Raw genomic sequence first — 25668 nt, 5'->3', positions numbered from 1 at the left:
GCGTAAAAGTGTGGAATCGAGTAATATATGAACCGATTAAAATGAACAGGAGACGGATTAAAATATGCAGTGGATCTTGAGAAGACTTCGAAGTTTTTTAAAAACCCAAATAACACGCATATGTAGTTACCACACACCCTGCCTCTATACACGGCGGTTGAGAATTAAGTATTTTAGGTTCGAAACCTGCTTGGTTTAGCAGTATATTTCTACCAAGCTGCAAGTTTCAGATTTTTACGTAAGAGTTACAGTTTCCGTGAAGCCTCGTTCTGAGTGGAAATACGAAACACCGTGAGAAAATGACCGCGGAGACTTATCATAACTACATTCTCATTCGTCACATATACAAATCGTTACGTTGTAAACGATCCATCCAACGTGAATCTAGACCGCTAGGGTTGATATCTAACTTTTGGGTGTTTCCTCTTTCATGTCATTTATTTTGCCGTCATATCCATTGTGCAAGGCTGGCTGCATTCTGCGTTATTGGACACGTTAGTGGACATAACGATCGTTTTGTTATTATGTTGTTGTTGTACTTGCTCTTTGTAGCAGAAAAAAACTCTTTGATTACTGGACTAATCAATTTGAAACTAAACTTTTCGCTAGAACGCTATTACTTTTATTTATTTCAAGTATCCCGGTGTGCTGTATGGGATTCGTTTCTTCGTGTGATATGACGTCATCACAATTTTGCCACTATGTTGCGCTATGTGCTCATAAATTTGAGCATAACTCTCTTGTTTATCGCCATTTGATTGTTCACAGCGTACTCAATTATAAATTTTTACCCACTGTCTAATGAACACAATTGCTACGACACCGTCACTCCCACCACTTCAAGGCAAACCATATGCTTATTTTGTCTCATATTCTTTTGAATGATGTATAGGACTGAAACAAGTGCAGAAACGAAACATTTAGTGAACTTGCAAACAGCTGTGAAATTATATCTTATATTCGGTAAACAAAGGTTTAGAATTCGAAGTTTTATAAGATTTTCATATTCAGCAAACGAATAATTCAAATTTTACAATTGCGGTAAATTTTGAATTCGACAAACAAACATTTCAAAATCTAAGTTTTGTGATGAAGTTTTTATTTTGTGTTGCAGTCCTAACCAATTACAATTCTTATTTCTACGCCGTGATTATCTTGTTAAAACGTGTAAAAACAATAAAAAAACGTCAAAAAGCACTAGAAACCTTGCTAAAAAGTGCAAAAATGTATCAGAAGTTCGCTCAACTTCATTTGTCTCTTGTAACTTTGCTCAGAGATCATTGTTCTATATTTTTGAGTGATGCGCGTAACTTTGCTTTCAGTAAATTTGCTTATACAAACACACATACTTTGCTCTGATTGCATATAGAAGGAATGCACAAACTTCATGTGCGGCGAGCACCCTAATCATCATACACGAGTAGCAGACGTAAATTACCTCTTCGCTATATTTATCTCGGGAACTGAATGCCAAGCCCTGTATTATCCCCAAGATTAACAACTGAATAAAAAAAATATGGCTATGTACTGATTTATATTCTTGGAGTAAAGTTGTAAATTGATGATGTTTTAGCCTTTTTTGATATAATTCGTACACTTTACCACAATTTTCACATTACTTGAATTTCGAATACAATTTATTGGAATGGTCGTGATCACAAATGTACTGATTGACTCGACATGGTTTGCAATACGCTAATCATTGTTATCAGATTTCCTATTTCCAGAGGTAAATAGTATCTTGTGCTACTATAATAGAAACCAGTCGAACTTTACATATATTATTGCAATTTTGAGAAAAATCCATAACATGCACTGCGATTAATACTTCAGCCTTCTCCTCTTATGGAATTAGTTTGAAACGAGCACGCCAAAACCTGACAAAAATAGCACGTGGTGACTCAGTATTCTAAATTACCAAAATTATGTTGAAACCAATGCACCCATCGAAAATATTCATAACGGTCGGTTGTAAAATAGCAAATATGCAATTTATATATATGTATTCCTATTTTATCGATTTGATCGACAACACGGGGTTATTTTCGCTGTACTTGGGCGACGGTAATATTTGGGCCACATTTTGCTGTCGCACAAATAGTTTGGACTTTATTTTCTTTAAGAGCAAAAAGTGTGAAACTTTTTGTGATTCTGGTTCTTGTCGACAGTTTCTAGGCCCAGCTATCTATCTTGTAGTTGTTTTTGCTAAGTTGGGGCTACAAATATATATCATGATTTCTCTTTTTAGACCCGGTTATCTTTTGACAAGATTTTGAGGATTAACAGGAAATATTTTTCGCTATCGTATTGTATTCCAATAATTCGCTGGAAACATATCTGGAACTTGGAGTACTGTTATGGTAAATTTCACCCTAAATGTGCAAACTTGCAGACTGGACCTATTACGTCATATATAGTATGTATCTGCTTAGTCAGGAGCGATGAGAAGTCGGTTTTAGTTATCGATTCGGATCTTGCTCGCCTTACCGTACTTGGTAAGGATTTCCCATAATTAATCGAATTGGTGGGGATATCTCTTCAAGTGTGCAAAGTATCTCACTATCTAATTATGGCAGCCATGAGAATATATGGAGCAAACATAATAATCCTCTCCAGAGTGACAGAATAGAGTCTTTTCGTGATATTATTAGGAGTGTTTATAGAGTTTCTTTTCAGGGTTTTGCTGATATATCAATTCAATGGACCATATATAAAAACTTTATTATGTTGTTTTGTTCTGCCAGCTAATATTTAGTAAGTTGCATATTAATAGTTTTATTTGAACTCCTGGATATGAATCACTGTTTGCCACAACTTGTGAATGAAGTTGCCAAAGTTCAATTCGTTACTTGAAGGTGAATATAATTTATTGAACAACTATCATAATGTCAAATATTCATTAGTTTCATAGACACCCGATTAGTTTTTGTTTTGAGCATTAAAGATTAAGTTTTTCAAACCAATCAATTCTGTACATTCTAGCATTGCTCAATCAGAAAATTAACTAATAATACATAATACATATGATAACAATTTTTGATTTGGCAACATATTCCATATTCTTAACAACACGCTTGACTATTGCCGACTTTATTTATATTTTGCTTGAAAGCTAACAAAAAAGCGGCGACGTCGTCCCATAAACTGGTACCTATCTATATCGATAAATGAATATGAAACATTCAGTACTCCAGAAGTATGTGAACCAAGATGGCGGACACCGGAACATTGTATGTGTACAACGTTAGGGTTAGGCCATAATTTCAGGAACAAATACTACGGGAATCACTTGGGTACTCCCCGACCTTGTAATAGAACTAAGGAAAATTAGAATACAATTATGGCCTAATCCTAACCTGGTACACATACTACGTACCGGTGTCCGCCATCTTGGTTCACATATTTCTGGAGCGCCAAACATCCATACCGGTACATTATTATATTTTCCCAAACCAAATCAACAAAATCATTTTTTGCTGAAGATGCATTTTAGATCAAATAGCGTGGTTTTCCTAATCGCAGATGTGGTGAATTACGATGCTAACAAGAAAACAGACAAAAAACAAAGCGCTTTGCTTCCATTTTGGGGGTTGAATAAATGAAAGACGTTAAAGCGGTTCAATAAATGATTGAAGAAATATGTGCTTCATTGTACAGTATATAAGATAATTCGGAGTCATTCAAAAACATGTGGAAGGAAAGATGGTATTTGGAGAATGAAGAATTCGGTGAGGATAAAACTAGAAAATATCTCAAGAAAAATCATATGGTTGATCTGAAAAAAGAAGTTGTTCAGCAAATATCGGAAAAAAGACATATTGGCCGAATATCCACAAACCGTTGGTATGATTGGAAAGTTATTTATCAGCCAAACCCCTCTTGTGCACTATAAAAGTTTATCTATTATCATTCATGAATATAAGTGATATAGCATTGTAAGCTGGCCTCTAAGTGAGTGTTGATTCTGAGTATGCCAACAAAACTACAATCGAAATCAGTGCGAGCCTGGTAAAATATGTTGGTGATCGACAAGGAATGTCTTTTTTTAACATCTGTATCTAATTCTCAAACTCAAAATTTATGTACCTATACATGTACCTTATGCTTTATGAGGAAGTGAATAAGCGATTGGTGTGAAACTAAAAGTAAATGAGAAATAAATTTACTCTTACATTCTCTCTTAAAGATACTCAGGTTATTTTCTAATATGTAATATCGCCCCTCTTTTCTAAGTTTCTGATAATGCATCTTTCAATTGGTTTTTAAATTCTTTAAAATTTCGGCACGAAACACGCGCACCAATTTTTGATCTACATATTGATTTTCCCTTATCTTAAAAATGAAACTGGATTCTGAAACCATGCCCATTTTGGCAAATGAATATAGGTTATTTTTATTCATTTTGTAAAAATTGTTCGAAATACCTTCATAACGTTTCTGGACTTTGAATTGCTGACAACGAAATACTAGAAAAAGTGTGGTGCGTGATATATAGCGGTCATCGTGATATTTATTCTTGATTACTGTGTACTTTTACTAAGATTTTTCCGCATTGTTGTAAACACATAATATTAATTACATTAACTGGCGTAACTATTTTCCGACTATTAAATAAGAAAATCAGTTAATGGCCTATACACTGTGGACTAATTTGGACGCATCCCACTCAGATATATATATTGCCTGTAATTGAAATTCAGATTAAAAAGATCTACTTAGCTCTTGAAATTTTTCTAACGAACTGGAACTCTGGCATATTTAAAAGCTCATGTTATTCTTTTAGCGACAGCATTTCTAATTAAACAAATGGGGTACAATTTGTTGCTGAGACTTGTGGCAACGCAGGAATTAGGACACGTCTATGTATGGAAAGTCTGAATTGCTCCTGACGATGCCGAGTTATTTCGTTTTCCACCCCCATTCCCTCTGTTCTCCCGTTTTAAATATATAATTATGCAACTTACGGTCATCAGAACACGAAATATTGCATTTATTAGGAAAAGTTTCTGGTAATGGTAAAAGTTTTCTGGAAATGGTAACTATATTTGAAAGAATATATTTTATTTCAAAGAACGGGTAATTATTCAGGTGATGGTTCGAATGGTGGGAGGTACCAAAATACAACGTGTAGTTTTAACTTGCTCATATAAATACTTTCAATTGTTAATACAATAAATTATCGCAAAACAACTTAATAATTATGGCGATTTCAAGACCCTCAACATCATGAATCGATATTTTCTAGTTCTTTTGCCTAAAAGTGATGTAAAGCACGTGTAATGCACTTATTATAGACAAATACATTTGAATACAACAAAAAACGACATCGAACGCACAAAATTGAGATAATCGATGAAACCCTATAGTAACTTCGATATGCGATAATTAGTTTTCTAACCCCATTTATTTGCGAATTTAATGCGTCTCTGAAATACCAAGTGATTGGTATTGACATCATTGGTTTTCATCAAATATATCAAAAGTGATGGCCGAAAAAAACGATGAAAAAATAAATTTAAAATCCAATTTTTTCGAATTTTATTGATGATAACATTTTTAGCTTTCTTATGTTGAAATATATCCGAATATACTAAAACTTTTAATCCAAATGCACTAGAACAAATTTTCCATTTTGGGGTCCGAGGTCATATAGGTAATTGAAACCACTCCCTTAAGATATAATTATAAAATTCTCACATCGACTAATGCAAAAAAAAATTAAGTTTGACTGAAAATTCGCTCATTTATATGTGTTTGAAGTTTAACGCACGACTTCGTAACAATCAGCAAAAAGTCATTTGACAGATAATCCAATTTATGAAATTATGGAAATTTTGTCATGTGGTATTCAAAACTCCACTATGAACAACTTTCAAAATATCACTATTAGATCTCTTTTCAGGTTACACTTTGACCTCAATAAAATAGTCTATTATATTTTTGAAATTGCAATTACTTCGCAAAATATAATTTTGTAGACGATGAGATTTTAGTTCTGAACAATTCCTGAACAATACTTTTCAGTAATTATACTGTCAATTTATTATTTTTCCATGTGTGTCATCTATTACGTGTATAAAAATAATTAAATGAGTAGTCTCATATTTTCATGTGCATGGTCTAATATCGTCTGTTACACGAGAAACTCATTTGTGATTAGGCAACCGAGAGCACTTCAGTTCGAAAGCGCAGTCAGAGTCAGATGTCGTTACGCACGACGAAACTTGATACGAAAGTATATTCGGGGTTTCGGGAACAAACGAACATTTTACAGGGAACTAATCCGTGCCAAACTTGGCAAGAAGGTCTGTCACGATGTCTACAAAACCCACAAAAGTGATCAGGCCAAAGGAAGAGGTTTATTTTTTGCAAAATCGGGTTTTTGGGTCTCGGATGCGAGTACCCGTCAATCTAGTCACACTCGAGTGATTTCAATGTTTACAGGTCATTGAGCTCTGTTTCCGGGCAGAGCGTTTTGCAGACTATATTTTTACAAATATATTCAACAGGTGGGCAGTGGCTTACAAGCAAAGCATTTAGGGGAAGCGGGAACGTTTTTAATGATGGACTATGATTAAATAGCCAGCTCGCGGTGTCGACCATATCCAATGATGTTCCTCATTCCCGCAAATAGGCTAAATAACGTAGTCCCTCGGAATTGGGCGACGACGATTGGGCACCAACTCCACTATATTTAAAACAAACTGTATTACTTGCGTGAAATTTTGTCATACCATTTTTTATTGAAAACCGCTAAAAATAACACTGTGAGTGGCTCACCATATGCCACAGAAAACGGGTAGCCCAACTGCAGCAAAAAATAACATGAGACCGAAATGCAGCAAATAGATGTATATATATATATATATATATTAATGTTGACATTTGAATTTGAATGTAAATTTACGGAACACCTGGACTGTACTGACGAAATATCAGCGCTCCGCGGAACCCTGGTTGAAAACCACTGTTTCAGAGAAATAAACTCACGGAGTATGAACATATTTTCTGGAACAAATATGCTATATTTAAATTTCATTGTGTTGTTATTACTTATCGATTTTAATCGGTAATTACTTATCGACTTTAATCGGTAAGTATGTTGATAGGTATTTGTCTGTTTGTCTGTCTGTCTGTTAGATGCACGCGATATCTCACGAAAGCGAGGTTGAATCTGAAATTTTGCATGTGCATTTATCATAGCTCAGATCAGAAGCCTATTGATTTTCGATGAAATATGCCGTATAATTAGCGAGTTATTAATTAATTAGTGATAGGACACACGGGGTCACTATGGAGTAAAAGCGTTGTTTTGGGGGATCCCCTAACCTTCGATCGATAAGTCTTCGGTCTCCGACCGATATTCTCGTCTTATTTTTTTACATTTGTTAGCAGTTTCAATAGGAACTATTAACAGCGAATATGATATTATCCCTTGCAATCTTTCACTCTTGGGCGAAACGTTTTCCATACGTTGCAATGCATCATTACATTTTTAACATTTATTTTTTGTTTTTTACTTTTATTTATTGCATATAAAAATTACGTAAAATATAATATGCCAACAGTTTTCATTTTAACCCCCTCGTTTTCTGTCTCTTGCAATAGCTGCATCAACATGATATTGTTACTGTGTCGAATGAGATTGAGGGAGGTAAATGTGCATTCCATTGTAATTTAATTTGATCTTCTAGGTCTAAATATATCGATCTTTTTGCCTTCCCCAAATTTTTGACTAGATTGTGATTCAAATTAAGGTGAATCGATGATATGAATTCATGGCGGAATTACTCCAATTCTCAAGTTCTACCTTTTTTGTTATTGTTATAAACAAGAGCCAATATTAGATGAAAACATTTAACACCTGATCCCTTCGTTCTTCCCAAATTTATTCCGAAGGGACTGGTGCAATGAATAACAAATAACCACATATCGTCACGCTAATAACCGAATTGCGTAAGTCCTTTTTAGCAGTTTTGAGAAAAACGTAAAAAACTTCCTAATGATATGGTTATGCCATCGAGAGTCAATAATTTGCCATGGTTCAATTTTTTGATCGTTGCCGGATTTAAGTTAACGTCGTAATGGCGCACTGTGACTTAGACCAGCGTTTTCCAAACTTTTTCGGCCACGGAACACTTACACTTTTTATCTCGCCTCGCGGAACACCAAAAAATAAAAGGGTGAAATTGATAAAGATAAACGGTGTAATATAACGGTTCCCAATGGATAGTGGGGAGTTGCCAAATGCGCCGCGAAAACTAATAGAATAGTGTTAAAACATACCCAATATACCTTTTGCCTCTGATGTTACGTCTAATGGAGATAGAAGCCCTTACTACAATTTCGCGAGCTGCAGACCTGCAGTTTTTTTTACCTGCTGAATCGAGTTTAGCGAGCATGAGCAAATTTTTCAGCATTTCAAAGTCAAACCAGGCAGAGATGGAGGAAGAAGAGTTGACTTTTTGCTTATACTCTTTAGTAGTACCTACTTGTTTGCCTATAGCAAAACCAAATGGATTGCTGTAAACTTGACAATGAACTTTATAGTCAAAAAGGTAGGCCGACGGTTAATGAAAATACCACTACCCTACCTTAGTTCGTCCGCTTTAGGCCGACGGTGACGCGAAATTGAACGGTCAGTTGGGCGACAACTTCACGATTTTTAGATCGCCATGGTGACCAATTTAGACGTATTATTGATTTCTTTCCACGGAACACTCGGAAGACTCTTGCGGAGCACAGTTTGGGAAACGCTGACTTAGACAGAAATGTGTCTATGACTCGGGGACATACGCAATTTAGCAACTTGACTATCTGCACCAGTCCTGAAAACCAAACATTCCAAAAACGAATGTAATTCTCAGTATCTACAATGTATAATTCCCAAAGTAGCTAATCTGTTTCATTTACATTATTTTTTACGTTTAAGAACATATATTTCACCAATATAACATGCTCTGCACACACACTGGAATAAGCCTAAATATAAAGAATAAACAGCAATGCGCCCTTATATAAGGGCCAACCAAGGTGAATTGGACTCAGACAGTTTCGGAATTCTTAAAATATAATCTGAGTTAACAGACAGGTGCGCAGCATTACATAAATACCTATTTTATAAAAAACTCAAAACCGCCGAAAATGACTTAGGCATAGCCTGACGATATTCTATGCATAAAGGGAGAATTTTTTCCTGGCAGATTTATATTACTGGTGTTCATGTTAATGAGTAAATGTCAACAGAAAATTTCCGCGCTCCGTGTAACTAAATTCAGTAAATTGTAGAGAACAACTTCTTATTGGACACGTAGTGGACATAACGATCGTTTTGTTCTTTGACACCTTTTGAAGAAGTCGCTTTTCTCTTTGCTTACTGGACCAATTGCTTTGAAATTTTTAATGGTTAAAGATAAAACTCTTCTCCAGAAGGGTATTACTTTTATTTATTTCAAAATTTTCTCTGGACTTCAAGAGATCACGTCCCGAATATAATTCGATTGGTCATAATCACCCGGTTGATTCGCACTAGCGGTTTCCCGAAGTAGTTTGAGTCCTTTGCTCACTGAAATAACTGATCCAGTGGCTTTAAGTTGTTTGGTTGAAATTATTCCTTCCCCCCACCACTTGCCTCCACACATTCACGCTCGGCAATGGGCATGAACCCCATATATAGTGTTACCATATTTTTTGGACTTCAAAGCGGGACGTCTCCAAAGACACGACCTCTTAGCTGTGATCCTGTAACTTTACAGTTTCCGATTTTACTACATAGGCCTACATTTAAATCCATCCCGGCTGTCTTCATTGACCATATTGTCATTAAGAGTTCATGCGCATATTCTCTGTATAAATATCGGATTCATTTAGAAAAATAGAAAGAAATAGACGCTAACGATACAAATGATCCGAATTTAGATTTTTTTATGTACAGCAAAAGGAATAAAGAATAATGAAATAGTCTGCCGTTTTCAAGCATTGGGAATTTACTCATTCGCTAAGCTTGCTTATTCTTTAGATAACACCTTCAAAAAGACGTTGCTCAATGTTATATTCACGTGAACGTCCGAACAGGACCAATTAGAATTGATTTTACATGTGTTACGTCCGCTAACAATGTTAGCGGGAAACAACGAAGCAAACAAAATAACGCATTCACCTCCAGCAAGTAGACTAGCGTTGCGCTACACAGCAACAGCAGTAACGAGAACATGTTCGTGTATTATGCTGGATGGCTGAACGCAAAAGCGGGACTTCTGGTTGACTTGTCGGGACGGCGGGACAAGACGCTAAAAAGCGGGACTGTCCCGCCTAAAGCGGGACGTATGGTAAGCCCAGCCATATATATATATTAGTTTTATACCGCTCGCCTCCATTATCCCAGTTTTAATTTGCAGATTTATCATATGTCACCTTTTTATAATTTTGATCAATTGTCTTTTATTTATTTATTTTTTTCCCGACCACTTCACACCTTCTCATCACTTAATTTGGTTGATAGAAAAAGGCGAGTGGTACTTATTATACAGTAGTTTTCATCTTTAGAACCCACTACCGAGCTGTCCAGCCCTTCGCAGCAATATTGTTTCACGTTATTTTCTGTTTGTTGTTTTCTGTGTGGTTTTGCTCGGCGAGTTGGCCGCGACTGGCGTTGATTCAAATGTTACACTCCAATTATATATCCGCCAGATTGCGAGCCAATCAACGAGCATCCGACATTCATTTCCTATTTCTTTGGGGGGCTGGCCCAGTTAGATAAGCCACATTATTTACTTTTATATTGGCGTGTTATTTTCATTAATTGTTCAATTTATTACTTATTTAGATTAGATCTCATTTGTATTTTTTTTTATAAATACTGTTTTAGCCCTCCTGCGTGGGAAAGCCCAGAGTTACTGGCGAAGTACCGAAATAAAAGTACTCAAAGTCAAAATTCCCCGACTTAGGTGCGAGAGAAAGGGGACGAGATTTTGTTCTCATTTCAAAAGCAGTTCCAATTTGAACATTCTTTTGTTTGAGTATGACGAAAACACTATTTCTGAAAAGATTGAACCAATTTGGAAGCTATTTATATATCCATTCTGATATACGATCAGAAGCCGAAAATACAAAGAACTGCAAATGCATTATACATATACATTCCACTTATTGGACACGTCAGTGTACGTAACGATCGTTTCAATATTATGTTGTTGTTCTTGTTTTTCTTCTCCCTCGCCATAATAAAATCGCTTTTCTCTTCGAATACTGGACCAATTGCTTTGAAATTTTCAGTGGTTAAAGATTGATTCTTTCGCCAAAAGGCTATTACTTTTACTTATTTCAAAAATTTATGTAGACTTCAAGAGAATCGTTTTTTATGTGTCAGAATGAAAAATAGCGACAGCTTGTGACGTGTCCAAATATTTGAGCATAGCTCTCTTGTCCATTATTCGATCGTTTTGTTATCAGGCTGTCCCCTTTCTCTTAAACTATTAGACCAATTACTCTACTTCAGTTTGAATTTTTCGGTGGTCAAAGCTTGTTTATATTGTTGAGTTATATCGATAAGTGATTTTTCTGAATACTGTGGTGTGAAATAAAAAACTAATTTTCTTGGATCCAGTACCATATTCACTCAAACACATCTTTTAGACGCGTACCTCTGGTAGAAACTCCCACTGAGTAACTTGGTTTCGGCCCACGATCAATTTCTTTCACTTGTTAGCTGCAATACGTGTATACACAAGTGTGGCATATATAGTGATGCCTGGACTAGCTAGCTAATTTGAACCCTCATCCCCTCCCTATCCTCAGCAAGGAATTACTCGCGGGTCAATATGATAGCTGCGCATGCTTTTCAAGTCCTGAAACTAGTTTCGCAAGTCTTGGAAATACTCTGCTCACGCCTCACGGAAAAACGTAACATCGCGTTTATGAATATTATCCAAACGTCAAAAAGAAATTTGTGGTACAGGTCTTTGTATTTATATCGACAAAAAAGAAACAATCACATTTATTTTTTCTACATATGTTCTTAATACAGTTGTTTGCTAGCCTGTCAGATCAAATGATAGGATTTTCATATTCATGCCAAGGGAGAAGAAAGTCCATAGGACGTTGCCTAATAGGCTTATAGCTAACCAATTGACCAAACTAAGTGCTCGGTATAAAAATATCTACCCCTAAAATAAGGACACATGTCAAAATAAGGACGTTTCTTAGAAATAAGGACAAAAAGTTTTCTAAGACAAAGTCCTTTAAAATAAGGACAAATCTTAGAAATAAAGACGTTATGGAAACTCTGCTTATAAGTGAAAGAACAGCTGAACCACGACTTCACTTCAACAATATTCAGGTGTTGCATAGTGGAAAAATGCGGACCCAAGGAATCGAAAATGGTATTTTAGTGAAAAAAGTAAGAACAAAAATCTATTCAAAAACTGCTATGTGAAGGGTAAAAAGCTTAGTACAGTCCAGCATTTAAGCAGTAACACCAATCCGTGGTATGCATACAATAAAATAATGAGAAATCAGTTGTCTGTATTAAGAATTGAAGCACAAGATTTTTTCAAATATATACAAAAACTAAAAGTATACCTATAATTAAAGTGTATATAACACCATTAAAAGATACATGTCAAAAATATACATAATTCAAAATTACAGACATTGAGGATCTATTTCTAAGTACGGAAGTTCATCATCAAAATTTACCAAATAGTGTAACCGCCATCTGACCCACCAGTCCAAACATTTCCCTTCTTTTGTGTGACAACAACATTGTGACCTTGAGATGCAGCTACTTGTGCTGCACTTGGCATCACACCTGGTGGGGGTGGCTGTGAAAGAAAAAATAAAAAGTTTTTGAAAACATATTGGATGTGTACAAGTGTGTACTATCTGAATCATCTCTGACCTGTACAAATCTAGTTTATTTTGGGAGTTATTTTGGGAATTCGAATCACCATTTTAGTAAAATAAGCTCATTTGTATTTTGGACAAGATTCCATGAATGACCCTGTGCAATTGATCAAAAAAAATTGTGATTCTTATTATTATACCACACTGAGCCAATCACAAATGAATATTCGTATAAAAGAATAACTTCATCTCAGAAGCAAATTGTTGTTATGACATTGCTAAATTGCAATTAGGATTTGTAAAATACTGAATATTCTCATGAGGCTAATCTTTAAATAAAGTATACTCACTGGAAGAGTAGCAGATCCATGGCTGAATCTTGCACCAGCATCAAACCCATTTTGAACAACATAAGTTTGTGGGGGTCCTTGGGCTGCTCCATAAGTTTGTGGATATCCAGTTGGAGGTTGGTGTCCTGGGGGTGCTCCGTAAGTTTGTGGATAACCAGTTGGTGGTGGGGGTGCTCCAGTTGGGGGATAGTATGCAGGTGGCTAAAAAGAATGCACATTTGTGAATCTCTTTTCTCATGCATCAGTATCTTTTGAAAGACTAAAATAAAATTCTATAAAAGCTAACTGATAACAATAAACCAGAAAATATTTTTTTGATTAAATAAAATTGAAATACTTTTGTGGTTAGACTATTTCCAAACTATTCTTCCCTATAAGGAAATATCAGAACTTGCTAGGATTGAGTAATCAGAATTTGTTGTCTTGTTGAGTATAAAATTAAATTATTATGACAAACAGGAACTATAGGAGAAATTGACAACCTACCGCTCCTTGTGCTACACCACCCTGTACTCCATATGCTGGCGGGGCACCGCCTGGGTATCCTGAATAGCCTGCACCAGCCTGCTGAGGTTGATAAGATTGTCCTCCATCTGAGATAACAACAAACATATATCATAATTTGTTTCACAAAACAATAAAATATATCAGAGATTAAAAAAGATATAAATCGGGTCAGGATCAGTCAATTCTTAATCAAATGCATTTGCCTTTGAAGTTTAGAAAATGTTAATTATAGACTTCAGACTACTAATGTTAATTAAAGTCAAATTTGTGACAGAAACTGAAAATCATTGAATAAGCGTTCTTGACAGGTGCTCAAAAGTGGAAGCTGGAGTCAAAATTTATTTAACCCATAAAATTTTTTCCAACGATGAGTCGTCAGAGTCATTTTCAAAAGTGGATCATAATTTAGAGTTTTAGAGTCCAGTGTAAATTTACCCTCAATTTGTAATTTGGTTTGGCCTGGCATATAACACCTGTGTCGTATTTGCAAAAATAAGCCAAAACACGACCTATAAGGTTTGATATATATTGCATCTCAAAGTTATGTATAACTATTCCTATTGAGTACATGAGTTCTTACTGAGCATTATAAAAGCCTCTATTTGAGACAAGCATAGTGGTATAAACATTTTTGAATAATGAATAAATATTTAGAAAAAATTTACTCACACCAAGTCAGAACAAGCGTCAAGTAAAATCAGTGCTATGTTCAAGTAGAAAATTGTGGTAATTGAAGGGTATGTATTCTTCTATGAATTTCAATATTTTTTCATACATTTGAGAAAGTCAAATATCTTATAAAATTCATTAATGTAATAGTGAAGTTATTGAATAATATATATCTTACATGCTCCAGGTGGTGCTGGTGGGTACTGTGCGGCAGGGGCAGACGGATATGATGCAGAGGGATATCCTGATTGCTTTTCTGGAAAAAAAGATGGAACAAATGATTGACCTGTTCATATCATCAAGAATTCAATAAATAGAAAGAGAGAGATTTATTTTTCGTCAACCAAAAACGAAAATATAATATAGTTTATATAATAAAATAGAATTCAGTTAATGATAATAATATTGAGAATTTCTAATTTTTGCGCAAAATATGTTTTTTACAACCTATGTGTGCGAATGGGTATGTCAAACAGAAAATGAGCAACTCCGAACTTTAAAATTAATTGAGATCCCTATTTTTAACTTAAATGGATACAGGATATACCAGTGAATGTTAATAATCATTTGTCTAAGGTACATTGATTTCAGAAGTACTTGCATACTTAGAAATGTCAGAATAGTGTGCTTGCTTATTTCCATAAATAATATAAAGCAATTTTGGATCATAACATATTATTCAATTATGAATACAACAAACTAGCAGATAAGAACTCATGAAAGCTCGAAAGCTAATATTATTTTCGATATGCATACATTCGCTAATGCACTGAAATATTACAATCTTACCCTTTTTGCTAGATTTTCCATACGACATTCTAGATTATTTTGTTTGATATACAGCAAAACTAAAATTAAAATCTAGTTAGAAAATAGAATCAGATAAAAGAAATATCTGAATATAATAGCCTATATTTATGAATAATGATAAAGATATAAAATCATGATGCAATATTAGGAAAATGAACATGTACCGGTATTACTAGGTCTGTAGGTAGTAAGATAATCTTGTGATCTCTAACAAGAAATACGGTAACCGGTGTATTTTACATTCTCAATAAAGACAAATTAACCAATATTTTGTAAATTTTATGACAATTTAATTGCACAGTCATGTAACTGTTTTTACAGTTATGAAGACTACCGTAGTACCGGTACTCATACAAACTGTTAGAGAGTAGAGAAAACTATAATCAAAAACAATTTGTAATCAGATGATAATTATAAAAAAAATAGTATGACGTTTGTTGCCTTAGATTGCTGGATAACCTGGATTTGGTACATCTTCCATACCGGTAATTCATCAGAACCAACAGAAAAATGATGTTTTTTTTTATTATTCAACCTCGAAGAGAGTGGCAAATCATGGATTTTATTATATTTTACAGATTGTGCAAATAATTATACCCTTCAGGATTTAGGGTAATCAGCGGTTCCTAACTGTCCTAAACTTTGAAACTACCTTACTAACTGACTAACCCAAGATTAAATCTGTAAATCGCAACATCGGCGAAATTCACCACTGCAGCACTGTGAAGCTAGTAGCACGCCTTCTTCTAATTTTACGCAGCAAAATTCGGACTTCAGAACAACAACATATCACAAATTCTCAACTAGAACAAAACAACATATCCGTATTAGTAATCTTAATACTGCAATATGAAGACTTTCCAATTTGACTACGATCAGACTGGCCGCTAGTCAAATCACAAATAATGCGTGCGTAGCGTCATACAGTAGCCTACATACCTGTCTGTATTGTATATCATAACAAAACTAGCAATTCAGCAATTCAGAGTCACGTGATATCACGTGACAAAATTCAATACCTGTGAGGTTTCGGGGGATACTGCTTTGTCAATGGATGTCATTTGATTTTCCTGTTTTTATAGTCGTAACAATAAAAAATCAACAGCATGACGGTGACGCACCTATTAAGATATGGACGACTCTTGACCCAATGATTTTCCGTATCATTGCAAAGTTTTCAACGCTGATTTTGAAAGTGTTTTGGGGAGATTGGCGCTTAATGACTCATATGTTCCAAACTATCATTTTCGTTCAAAACAATAAATCACGTGCCGCTTAGAGGTATTGTTAGCTAGTATTTGCAATGTCTTAGCTTAGACCACTGGTTTTCAACCAGTGGGCCACGGCCGATTACTGGGCCACATGAAATTTTCAGATTAGCCACAAACCTATTAAAAATTGCTAAGAGTTGCTGATGAAGTTAAATTTGATGGTGGTTGTTGAAATTTGATGGTAGTATCGTAGTAGTATATATGTACGGTAGTATCAATGAATGATGATGCTGCTTTTGTTACATGGTGGTAATTTTCACCTAATTATTCTCAAAGTGAAAGTGTATATTTTTTGCAAAAAATTTTTTTTGTTATTTTTGTAGTTTTCGCCTTGAATGAAAAAGCTAATGGGCCGCAGAATTTGTGCGCAACGAAATTGGGCCATGAAAGAAAAAAAGGTTGAGAACCAGTGGCTCAGGCCCGCGGTTTCGCCCAGGTATTTGTATCTGGCCCTCCTGTATTAAAAATTTGATTATCCCTTCGTTAGACTATAAGGGCGAAATAATTATTTATCTGATTCTCGACTACGTCGATTCCCTGTGGATGATTGACCTTGTTATAAATAACAGTCCAGGAATGACTCCGCAGAGCACCTGCTCGGCTGGTTAGTTGTCTGCTTCACTTCATTACTTATCGAGCTTGTTACTTATCGATCTTGATCGGTAAATATGTTGATAGGTACTTGTCTGTTTGTTTGTCTGTTAGACACTTTTGTATGTTACGAGATATCTCACGAAAGCGAGGTTGAATCTGCTCCAAATTTTGCATGTGCATTCATCATATCTCGGACCGGGAGCCTATTAATTTTGCATGAATTAAGTCGTGTAATTAGAGAGTTATTTATTAATTATTTTTTTATAATCAGCGATTTATTAATTAATTAACTTTTTTTCGGAAGATCGATAAGTCGGCGGTCTCCAATCGCTATCTCAATTCTCTTATTGCTCGGTAGTCGACGAGTTGTTTGCCTCTGAGCATCCATAACTTCGCAGAGATTAATCGACTAGCGAGTTGGCGGTCTCTTATTGCTCGGTAGTCGAGTAGGGGAAAGTGGGGAAGGTTGGGACACTTTTTTTCTTTTGCATCTTTTGACCCCTATAACCAGCACATTCATTTGACATTGCAGTACTAATACAAAGAGGGGTAAATGTACTTCTTATTCATTGACTAAGAAATACCCGAGCCACACTAGTTTCACCCCCAAAACGCTTCAAAAAACGTTTGTCAAGTGTCCCACTGCACCCCACTAGTGGGGCACATTAGGACACACCCTGGTGCACAGTGGGAAAGTTTATTAAACTCAACGAAATATGCAAATAAAAATAAGCAACGAATGAGCATCATCATTTAATTAACTGTGGGCCTATTTTTAAAATCAATGTTCAACCAAAACACTTATTTCAAAAAATTGTTGAATCAACTTTTCCGGGCAACACTTATCAAAACACTCTGCTATTGTGAATTATACTAAAAAAAATTTGTATTTGTATTATTAAATCTGAAATAACTTCAATGTTTAAGTTTTGGATTATGCCAAATTGAAAATGAGTTCCATAACTTTCTTGACAATACCAGTTTGTAGTAAAGGTCACAAATATCAAATACTGTTCTTTAGAAGAACAGAACAAAAAACTAAAGTTCAATCACCAAAATGTTCACTATGTTCAACAAACAACGAAACAAACAAACATATAAAAACTTAAACAACGAAACTAGCAGATATATTTACAATTGAAATCCTATTCCAGCTGAAGGTAAATTATTTCTCATTCGAATAAACTTTAAAAACTCTCCATTTTTGAATTGGTAATATATTCTGAATTAGGCTATGTTTATTAAGGTGCAAAAGTAGCTTGTATTTTTTCAGATTCAAATTTTTCTTTTATAATTGATAAAGCTGCTTAAATGTCAACTGTCTTCTGTTGTATAATTTAACCAATGTTCAAGTGTAACTTATGCTTTGACATTTTTAATACCAATAAAAATTTTGTGCTCAAAATATAGTTGGGGATATTCTATCGAATATTATGAATTTAAAAGTGTTCCAATCTTATTCGACATCCCCAAGTGGCACAAAATTTACTGAACATTCCACTTAGACATATCTATGCCGAAGCGATAGTGCTTTGAGGCCCTTGCTGTTCCCCCAACCTGACTTGGAATGGGGAGGATACACACAACGTCACCGACCGCTACACTTGCCAAATCCTCATCATCAGGAAATACGAATGCTGGCCTTGTTACTTTTGAAAGGATTTTTTGCATGAAAGTTACATCCAAATCGTTATCATCATCAATATCAATCACTTTTCCAACATAGTAAACTTCGTCACCCAAGCGATTGGCCTTGAATTTTACCAAGACGTAATCACCCACACTTGGATTCACTGCCTCTTCTTCATCATCACTGCTTGAGTTTTCAATCAGTGGAGTGGGCAAATATTCAATCGACAGCCTCCTATTGGAAGCACATTGGTGAGGACCTGTTTTACTAAGTTTAGCAATTATCGCATCTTTTTCAGGCGTATCTGTGAGGATGCGTGTTTTTGCCCCTCTATTAGATCGCTTTTTCTTTCTTGGTCCTGCTTTCTTGAAAGGTCGCAGATCTTTCGGAGATAAATATCCACCTTGTGCACTCGTTGTTGGCAAATCTGCATCACTGGGAGAAGCTGGAGACAGCTCAAAACCTTTATCTGCTTGTGCTACATCATCACTGCCAGAAAAATCCTGCTGGAATGTCTCTGGCCGATCCGTCACATATGAACAGAGGAAATCTTCATCTTTAAAAACATTTTTGTTGAGAGGGAAAATCCCACATGATAAAAATCCAGACACAATGTTCGCAGGAGTGAACGCTTTACCATATGCTAAGGAGGCTATACCTGGAATATCATATATAGAAATTGTTTGACCGGGATGTGCACCAAGCCAGGAGTCAACACCAGTATTATAGTACGCTTTTAGAGGCCCATATACTGTCTTATCCAGAGGCTGAAGTTTTTGGCTACAGTGTGGAGGCAAAGTGAGCAAAACTATTCCATTCTGTTTAGAAAATTCTACAGATTCGATTGAAATGTGACTGTTGTGGTTGTCCATGAGAAGCAGGACAGGATTGGATTTTGAGCAATTCGAATGTGTAAGAAAATGCTTCAGCCAGCCTAGAAAAATTGTGCTATTGACCCAGCCTGTCTTGTATGCAAAACCCACTGACCCAGTCGGAGCCCCTATCATCATATGTGATTTAAAATTAACCCTGGGAAAAATAAATGCGGGTGGAACAGAGTTCCCAATGGCATTGATACAGCCAATCATGGTCACGAGCGTTCCTCTTTCTGCAGATGTCACTTGACCCACTTGTTTCCGGCCCTTTTCTGCAATAACTCTGCAGGGTTTCTGCACTGTTGTAAGGCCTGTTTCATCTACATTAAAAATACGCTCAGCTGGGAATGTATGCCTTTTCATGACTGTTTCAAGATTTTCAAAAAAATCGTCAACATTTTTTCTATTAAAACTTGTTGCCCTAGAAAGACTTGTAGACTCAGGTTGGCGAAGCGTTAGCTTGGTACGCCTTGTCAAAAAACCTCTAAGCCAATCAGGCCCTGCTCTCGTATTTCCTTCTTTAACCCATGATGCAGGGACCCTTTTACCATTTCTGACCGCGAATTGCCAAGCTAGCTCCAGAACATCTTTCCTGGCCAATCCGTAATGATGCCTCGACGCCTCAATCAAATATTCCTCCAATTCTTCTTCTTCACAATCTGTAAAAATCCTCCTCACAGCATAATTTGGCTCAAAATCCTTGATGTTAAGCATACATGTTGAACTGCCTTCCTCTCTGGAAATTTTACATTTTCTAACGTATCTCAAAAGAGTAGACTTTGGGATATTATAGGTGCTAGCTGTTGCTCTCATACTTTTACCTTTGTACGCCACATCTTCTGCTGCCTGCTTCATTACTTCGGGGTCAATCAGACCCATAGTAGTTTTTCTGGCTCTTTTACGAGGCATTTCCAACTGCTAAACTGAGGTACCGTAAGATCTGATATGACTACAATTTTCTGAGAAACGTAAAAAAATACAATGATCTTGTAGTTTAGACCCATACCAGCATACGGTACCGCCCTATGCAAGATCTGAAGATTATAAAAATACTAGACATATGGTATCTAGCCTATTATTGTTACCATACCGTACCAGTCTGGCAGTACCGGTACTGCAGTAACTTCATTGCTAAGTAAACTACTCTATTGTTTCAATTCCCAAGGACTCCAAGCAACTAATTGATAAAACACTCCCAAATGGGGCACCATGAACCATGTCCCACTGAACCCCGGTTCATTGTTCCCCATAACCACTAAACATTTTCAGACTGCTCTATGTCAAGATTAGTAAGGCACACCAATCCGCCAACGTTATGAATATTCCACAGATGACTTTATCCAAAAGTAGCCCTGCAGTGGTTTGTCCTGTTTGAAAGGTTAGAGTAGAAAAAAGAAAAAACCGAGATGCCAAAATTTTACTTTCAACCCACCAAAACCAACTTCGCCCTATAGCTCGAATCGCTCTGCATATCCAGTGTCTGTTTTCTGGGACGTAATGTCTCACCGAAAGGCCGTGTTAGACGTCGTAACGCATGGCTGATTCCGGATATAGTATGAGTGTGAGAGCTGATTTTTCACTGTGCCCCATGTCCCAACGTGGCCCACCTTCCCCTAGTTGTTTTCCTCTGAGCATCTGTAACTTTAATTCGCAGAGCGACCACTCGGCTGATGAGTTGCCTGCCTCTTATTGCTCGGTAGTCGAGTCGTCTGCTTCACGAGCATCTGTATCATAACTCCGCGAAGCGATTGCTTGGCTAGTGAGTTGTCTGCCTCTTGAACGTCGACACAGCATCTTCGCAAAGCGATTGTTCGGTAGACGAGTTGAGACTCATGCAAACGTCTCTTACTCGACTACGAAGCTCACAATCGTGAATATATATGCGTTGATGTCATGTCTAAAGGCTATCAATATCAACAAGAATAAAAAGATCCAACAAAAGCACCCAGTTGGATAACGCGAGCAGTCTGACCGTAAATATGTCTGACTAGTCTAAAAAGATTTTAGACGTGCTGATGCACACGCCTAATTACCCCTAACAGAAAACAACACATTAGAGTAAATTTAAAAAAAAACGCGATGGATAATTCGGGCGTAAATACTTGAGTGTGGAGTTTGAACATACAAATTCTACCATACAGGGTCTCAAATGTAAGTATAGGCTACACTTTTATTTTTGATTTTCTTTTTAGGAAAAACATTTCTCATGAATTCTGCAAAATTCACAATTTTGGTGCACAAGTTCTCTTGGTGAATAACGTAGGGACTTACAACTCATCTTGTGCTCCAGCCACAGTTAGAAAATTTTCAGTAACAACCGGAGTACCGCGGAAGAGGCAAGAGAATGCGCTATCGCTCAGCCTCAGAGTGATTAGGTCATCAGGCAAAACGTCGGAAGGTTTAACTGAGAGACAAGAGCAAAAATTAAGCATAAAGCACAACTGGCCTAGGGACGCGACAAGATTCGGATTCGTGGCAGAATCTCTTGTAATTTATTACTCGGATTCGGCTCTAGTCTTTGATGAGTCCGGAATATCATACGTCACGCGATAGTCAATCGCACACTGATGCTGCATTCGACAAAAAATTCAACTTTTTCGTTCTGTTTTTCCACGAGAGTGCCCAGCCGATTCTCTCTCGCTATTTCTCTCTTTTATCCAATCAGGATTTTTCTAACAGGGTGCTTACAGTGAAATTAAAACAGTCTGTCAAAAGTGCAACTCATGACGACGTTTAATAAACTAAAAAGTATGCGTCGTTCACAGCGAAATTCCACAGTTACGTGTAGGAGTATCGATGACCCTCAACGGTCCTGTTTACTGGTCAACAAAAAACAATGTGCAAATTGAACTACTTCTATTAAAATGATCGATTACTGGTTCAATTTTTTGATCGTAGCCGGATTTAAGTTAATTTGTATGACGCAGTTATGTGACGTCATAATGGCGCACTGTGACTTAGGCAGAAATGCGTCTATGACTTGTGGACATACGCAATTTTGCAACTTTACTATAAATATGCACCAGTCCTGAAAACTAAAAATTCTAAAAACGAATGTAATTCTCGGTATCTACAATGTCTAATCCCCCAAAAAAGCTATTCAGTTTAAATTACATTGTTTTTTATGTTTAAAAATATATATTTCATCAATATAACACGTTCTGCACACCCACCGAAATAAGGTTAAGATTAAATATAAAGAATAAAACAGCAATGCATCCAATATAAAAGCCAACCAAGGTGAATTGGACTCGGACAGTGAATATCACAATTGCACGCCTTCCTATACTGTAGTATAAATTCAAATTAATACGCGCTAAGCTAGAATCTGAGATGCAAAAACTCGAAAATACTTCGCCGAGGTTATTTTGCCTTTGTGACATCACAACAGTCCTGCGGTAACAATGATAATTCAATCAGACGAAACAATTGCACAAATGTGCATGTCATAGCCTACTAAATCTCCATTTTTATGGGTTTCGGAATTCTTAAAATAAAATCTGAGTTAACAAACAGGTGCGCAGCATTACACAAATACCTATTTTATAAATAAAAAAAATCAAAATCGCCAAAAATGACTTACGCAATTCGGTTATTAGCGTGACGATATTTTTACCGAAGACCGGATTGTGAAATACCTCGATTCAAAATTTAATAGAAGACTGAAAACTCAGTTGCCTCAACGCGTTTTTTATTTCAAAATTTCGTCATAATGGCCTATCATTTTTTGTCTCCGCGATCGTTTCGGCCGCCGATATTCCAGTTAATGTTGGTAAACTATATTTTAAAGCACTTTTTATTCACAAGTAAATATTGATTCTCACGCAATGGCGGACATCGTAGTTTGGTTTTTATATTTCGGACAAAATTGTGAGTTCACATCGGCGAAGATGTTAAGTACGCGGTTAAAGAGCTATCAAAGAGTGAATTCACAACACAAATTAATTTTATCTTCCGCGTAGGACTTGATCCTCCATATATATCACAATTTGTAAATTACGGTCCCAATTTTAAGCGAACAATATTATCCCAGGGATCAGATGTGTAGCTGATAGTTGACTTTTTTATGCTTTTGATTTTATATCGTGTCCGTGTTATTTTCGTATTATAATGATGATTAAAAACTCCGCCAATTGGTCATTGCCTGAATAATTCAGTTGAGTATTCACTTAACTCAGCTTTGAGTTAAAACACTGATCTAAATACTTGAATAAATCGACAATAATGGCATTTCTACACGGTCGAAATAATATTTTCACCTAAATTTCCATAGAATACATTATTTACTTGCTTATCTGTTTCGACGTTTCTAAATTTAAAAAAGCGGTGTTGACGGCGTTTATGAAAAATTGGAAATTGAAACGATACGACAGGCGCAGAAAGACAACAAAAAAACATAACACAAGATTTATCGCATGGGTCTGTTAGCGAGAGACGTAGGTAAATTCTCACTCGTAATTCGTCGTAAATTAATTTTAATAAATTTTATTTTTGCTTTCCAATGTGCCGCGAGTTGTTTTTTAAGTGATTGCGTTGTAAAAAGAGAGTCCTTGAATTAACCCTTCACTCCTTCTACGCGCTCACAACGACGTTTGAATTAGTTTCCTATCTGTGTCATGGAAAGAAATCGCAATCAACTATTACGTATTCTTATTTATCATTATCAGCGCCAACTAAATAAGATGATTGTCCCGAAAGCAGTAGTGTTTATGTGCAGCGTTTTGACTTATTGTTAAAAGTATCATCTTACAAAATGTTTTGTTTACGGCCAATATACGCGAACAACACCATCAATTTATGTATTTATTTCGGATCTATGTAAAAGTATTGGACTCGGACACGAGCCGAATCTTTTAGGATTCGTCGCTTCCCTAAGTCAGCTGCACATCTCTGGCTCTCAATCTATATATGTTGATCGGATGATAAGTACTTTCTCATGGTATTTTATATAAAACACCGGTGGCATTAACACACTTTTGATCAGAATATTGTATAATCTTGGGTTTTAAATAGAACTATTACAGAGATAACATAATATTGCACTGATTCAATATGATTAAGCTATCAGATGATCTTCAATCAAGAGATATGAATTTAAGATAAATTGCTACGAAATTCATCCATCAGATATGCCGGTATATGCTTCTCAAGAACCTAGAAAAATAAAAATGGTGATAAACTTCATCTCCAATGTAAACTTTTCAGCATCAGATTAGCAAATTATGAGTACAAAACTATACCTTCCTGTCTAGTTTTCCATAGTATAGAAAATCTTCAATGAAAGCAAGAGAATTGACAACTTCAGGTGAGAGATCCATAATCTTTGAACTAAGAGGAAATATAAACAATTTAGTTTTAGAAATGGATGCAAAGGAAACCATCGTGCATTTTTCACACTAGATGAAATAAAAAACGTTGTTTTTTACCTTACTCCCACATTGACATGAGATCGAATATATTGTCCCAACAATGCAAGGAATCGTTCAGTTTCCTCTGGATGGAATTGTTTTAGAAGAGTATGCATTCCAATAACAAATGGTGGAGCATCTATTGGGTCAGTTATTTTCTTGCAAGTGAGGCCACCTGTCAATTGATAGCAGTTAGGATACACACTTCAACTTTTGATTCTTAGCTGGGAATAGGAAACTCTCGAGTAAGCAGTAGAATGAATGTTTTTTTAAATAGGATATGATTTACCGGTACATATTTATCCCCAGAAAGAGGAAAGTCGATAACATGACTCAATCATATGGCGAACCACGAGTCCACGACATCTCGTCCGGTTACGGATCCAGGTCTGGTATGTGATTAGTTAGCCAGTTATTTGTTTTCGGAAGCATGGACTTGATGGTGGAGGAAGCCGTACCCGAACAGCATTTATGTGAACCACCCTACGGCGGTGAGGAGTCCAGTAATCCTCTTGCACATAATCATCCCCGCATGGGATTCAAACCTGCGAACCCACGCAGGGTAATCAGAGATGCGGTGGCGAGCCAATGATTAATTACTGTGATTCTCAAATTTTCATGATCCATTTGTGTGCCCCTGATATTTTATAAAAGTATCTAGTAGTGTTTGGACATATTTTTATCAGTTATTTCATGTGCCATGTTTAATGA

General features: G+C 36.1%; 3 protein-coding genes across 3 annotated transcripts in view; all 3 read right to left on the bottom strand.

The window, feature by feature from the left end:
- Positions 1 to 11944: 11944 nt before the first annotated feature.
- On the bottom strand, positions 11945 to 15309 carry LOC120335305 (uncharacterized). The gene is made up of 5 exons (XM_039402796.2): positions 15159 to 15309; positions 14548 to 14625; positions 13680 to 13786; positions 13194 to 13394; positions 11945 to 12821 (listed from the first exon to the last, which is right to left on the bottom strand). Exons 1-5 carry the CDS (start codon positions 15184 to 15186, stop codon positions 12693 to 12695), a joined length of 543 nt encoding a protein of 180 aa, XP_039258730.2. The 5' UTR covers positions 15187 to 15309; the 3' UTR covers positions 11945 to 12692.
- A 2199-nt stretch (positions 15310 to 17508) lies between these two features.
- LOC144419992 (uncharacterized) lies at positions 17509 to 21096 on the bottom strand. The gene has a single exon (XM_078110285.1). The coding sequence runs from the start codon at positions 20456 to 20458 to the stop codon at positions 18530 to 18532; it is 1929 nt and encodes a 642-aa protein (XP_077966411.1). The 5' UTR covers positions 20459 to 21096; the 3' UTR covers positions 17509 to 18529.
- A 3427-nt stretch (positions 21097 to 24523) lies between these two features.
- Positions 24524 to 25668, bottom strand: part of LOC120335291 (WASH complex subunit 5-like) — a 28872-nt gene continuing 27727 nt past the window's right edge. The window contains exons 24-26 of the mRNA XM_039402781.2: positions 24976 to 25132; positions 24790 to 24877; positions 24524 to 24703 (exon numbers count right to left, since the gene is read on the bottom strand). Coding sequence (XP_039258715.2) covers positions 24644 to 24703; positions 24790 to 24877; positions 24976 to 25132 — 305 coding nt within the window. The 3' untranslated portion in view covers positions 24524 to 24643. The remainder of the gene's footprint in view (positions 24704 to 24789; positions 24878 to 24975; positions 25133 to 25668) is intronic.

This window comes from Styela clava, chromosome 2 (assembly GCF_964204865.1).
Source record: "Styela clava chromosome 2, kaStyClav1.hap1.2, whole genome shotgun sequence".
NCBI lineage: Eukaryota > Metazoa > Chordata > Ascidiacea > Stolidobranchia > Styelidae > Styela > Styela clava.
The sequence above is the reverse complement of the archived record's forward strand: the minus strand, read 5'-3'. Positions and strand labels throughout refer to the sequence as shown.

Bases quoted from the DNA above. Each gene is read 5' to 3' on its own strand.
- LOC120335305 (XM_039402796.2), bottom strand. From the start codon at position 15,186: ATGTCGTATGGAAAATCTAGCAAAAAGG. The intron at 14,626-15,158 runs GTAAGATTGTAA...CTTTTTTTCCAG, and splicing joins TGGAAAATCTAGCAAAAAGG to AAAAGCAATCAGGATATCCC. The intron at 13,395-13,679 runs GTAGGTTGTCAA...CATTCTTTTTAG, and splicing joins GTGGTGTAGCACAAGGAGCG to CCACCTGCATACTATCCCCC.
- LOC144419992 (XM_078110285.1), bottom strand. From the start codon at position 20,458: ATGCCTCGTAAAAGAGCCAGAAAAACTACTATGGGTCTGATTGACCCC.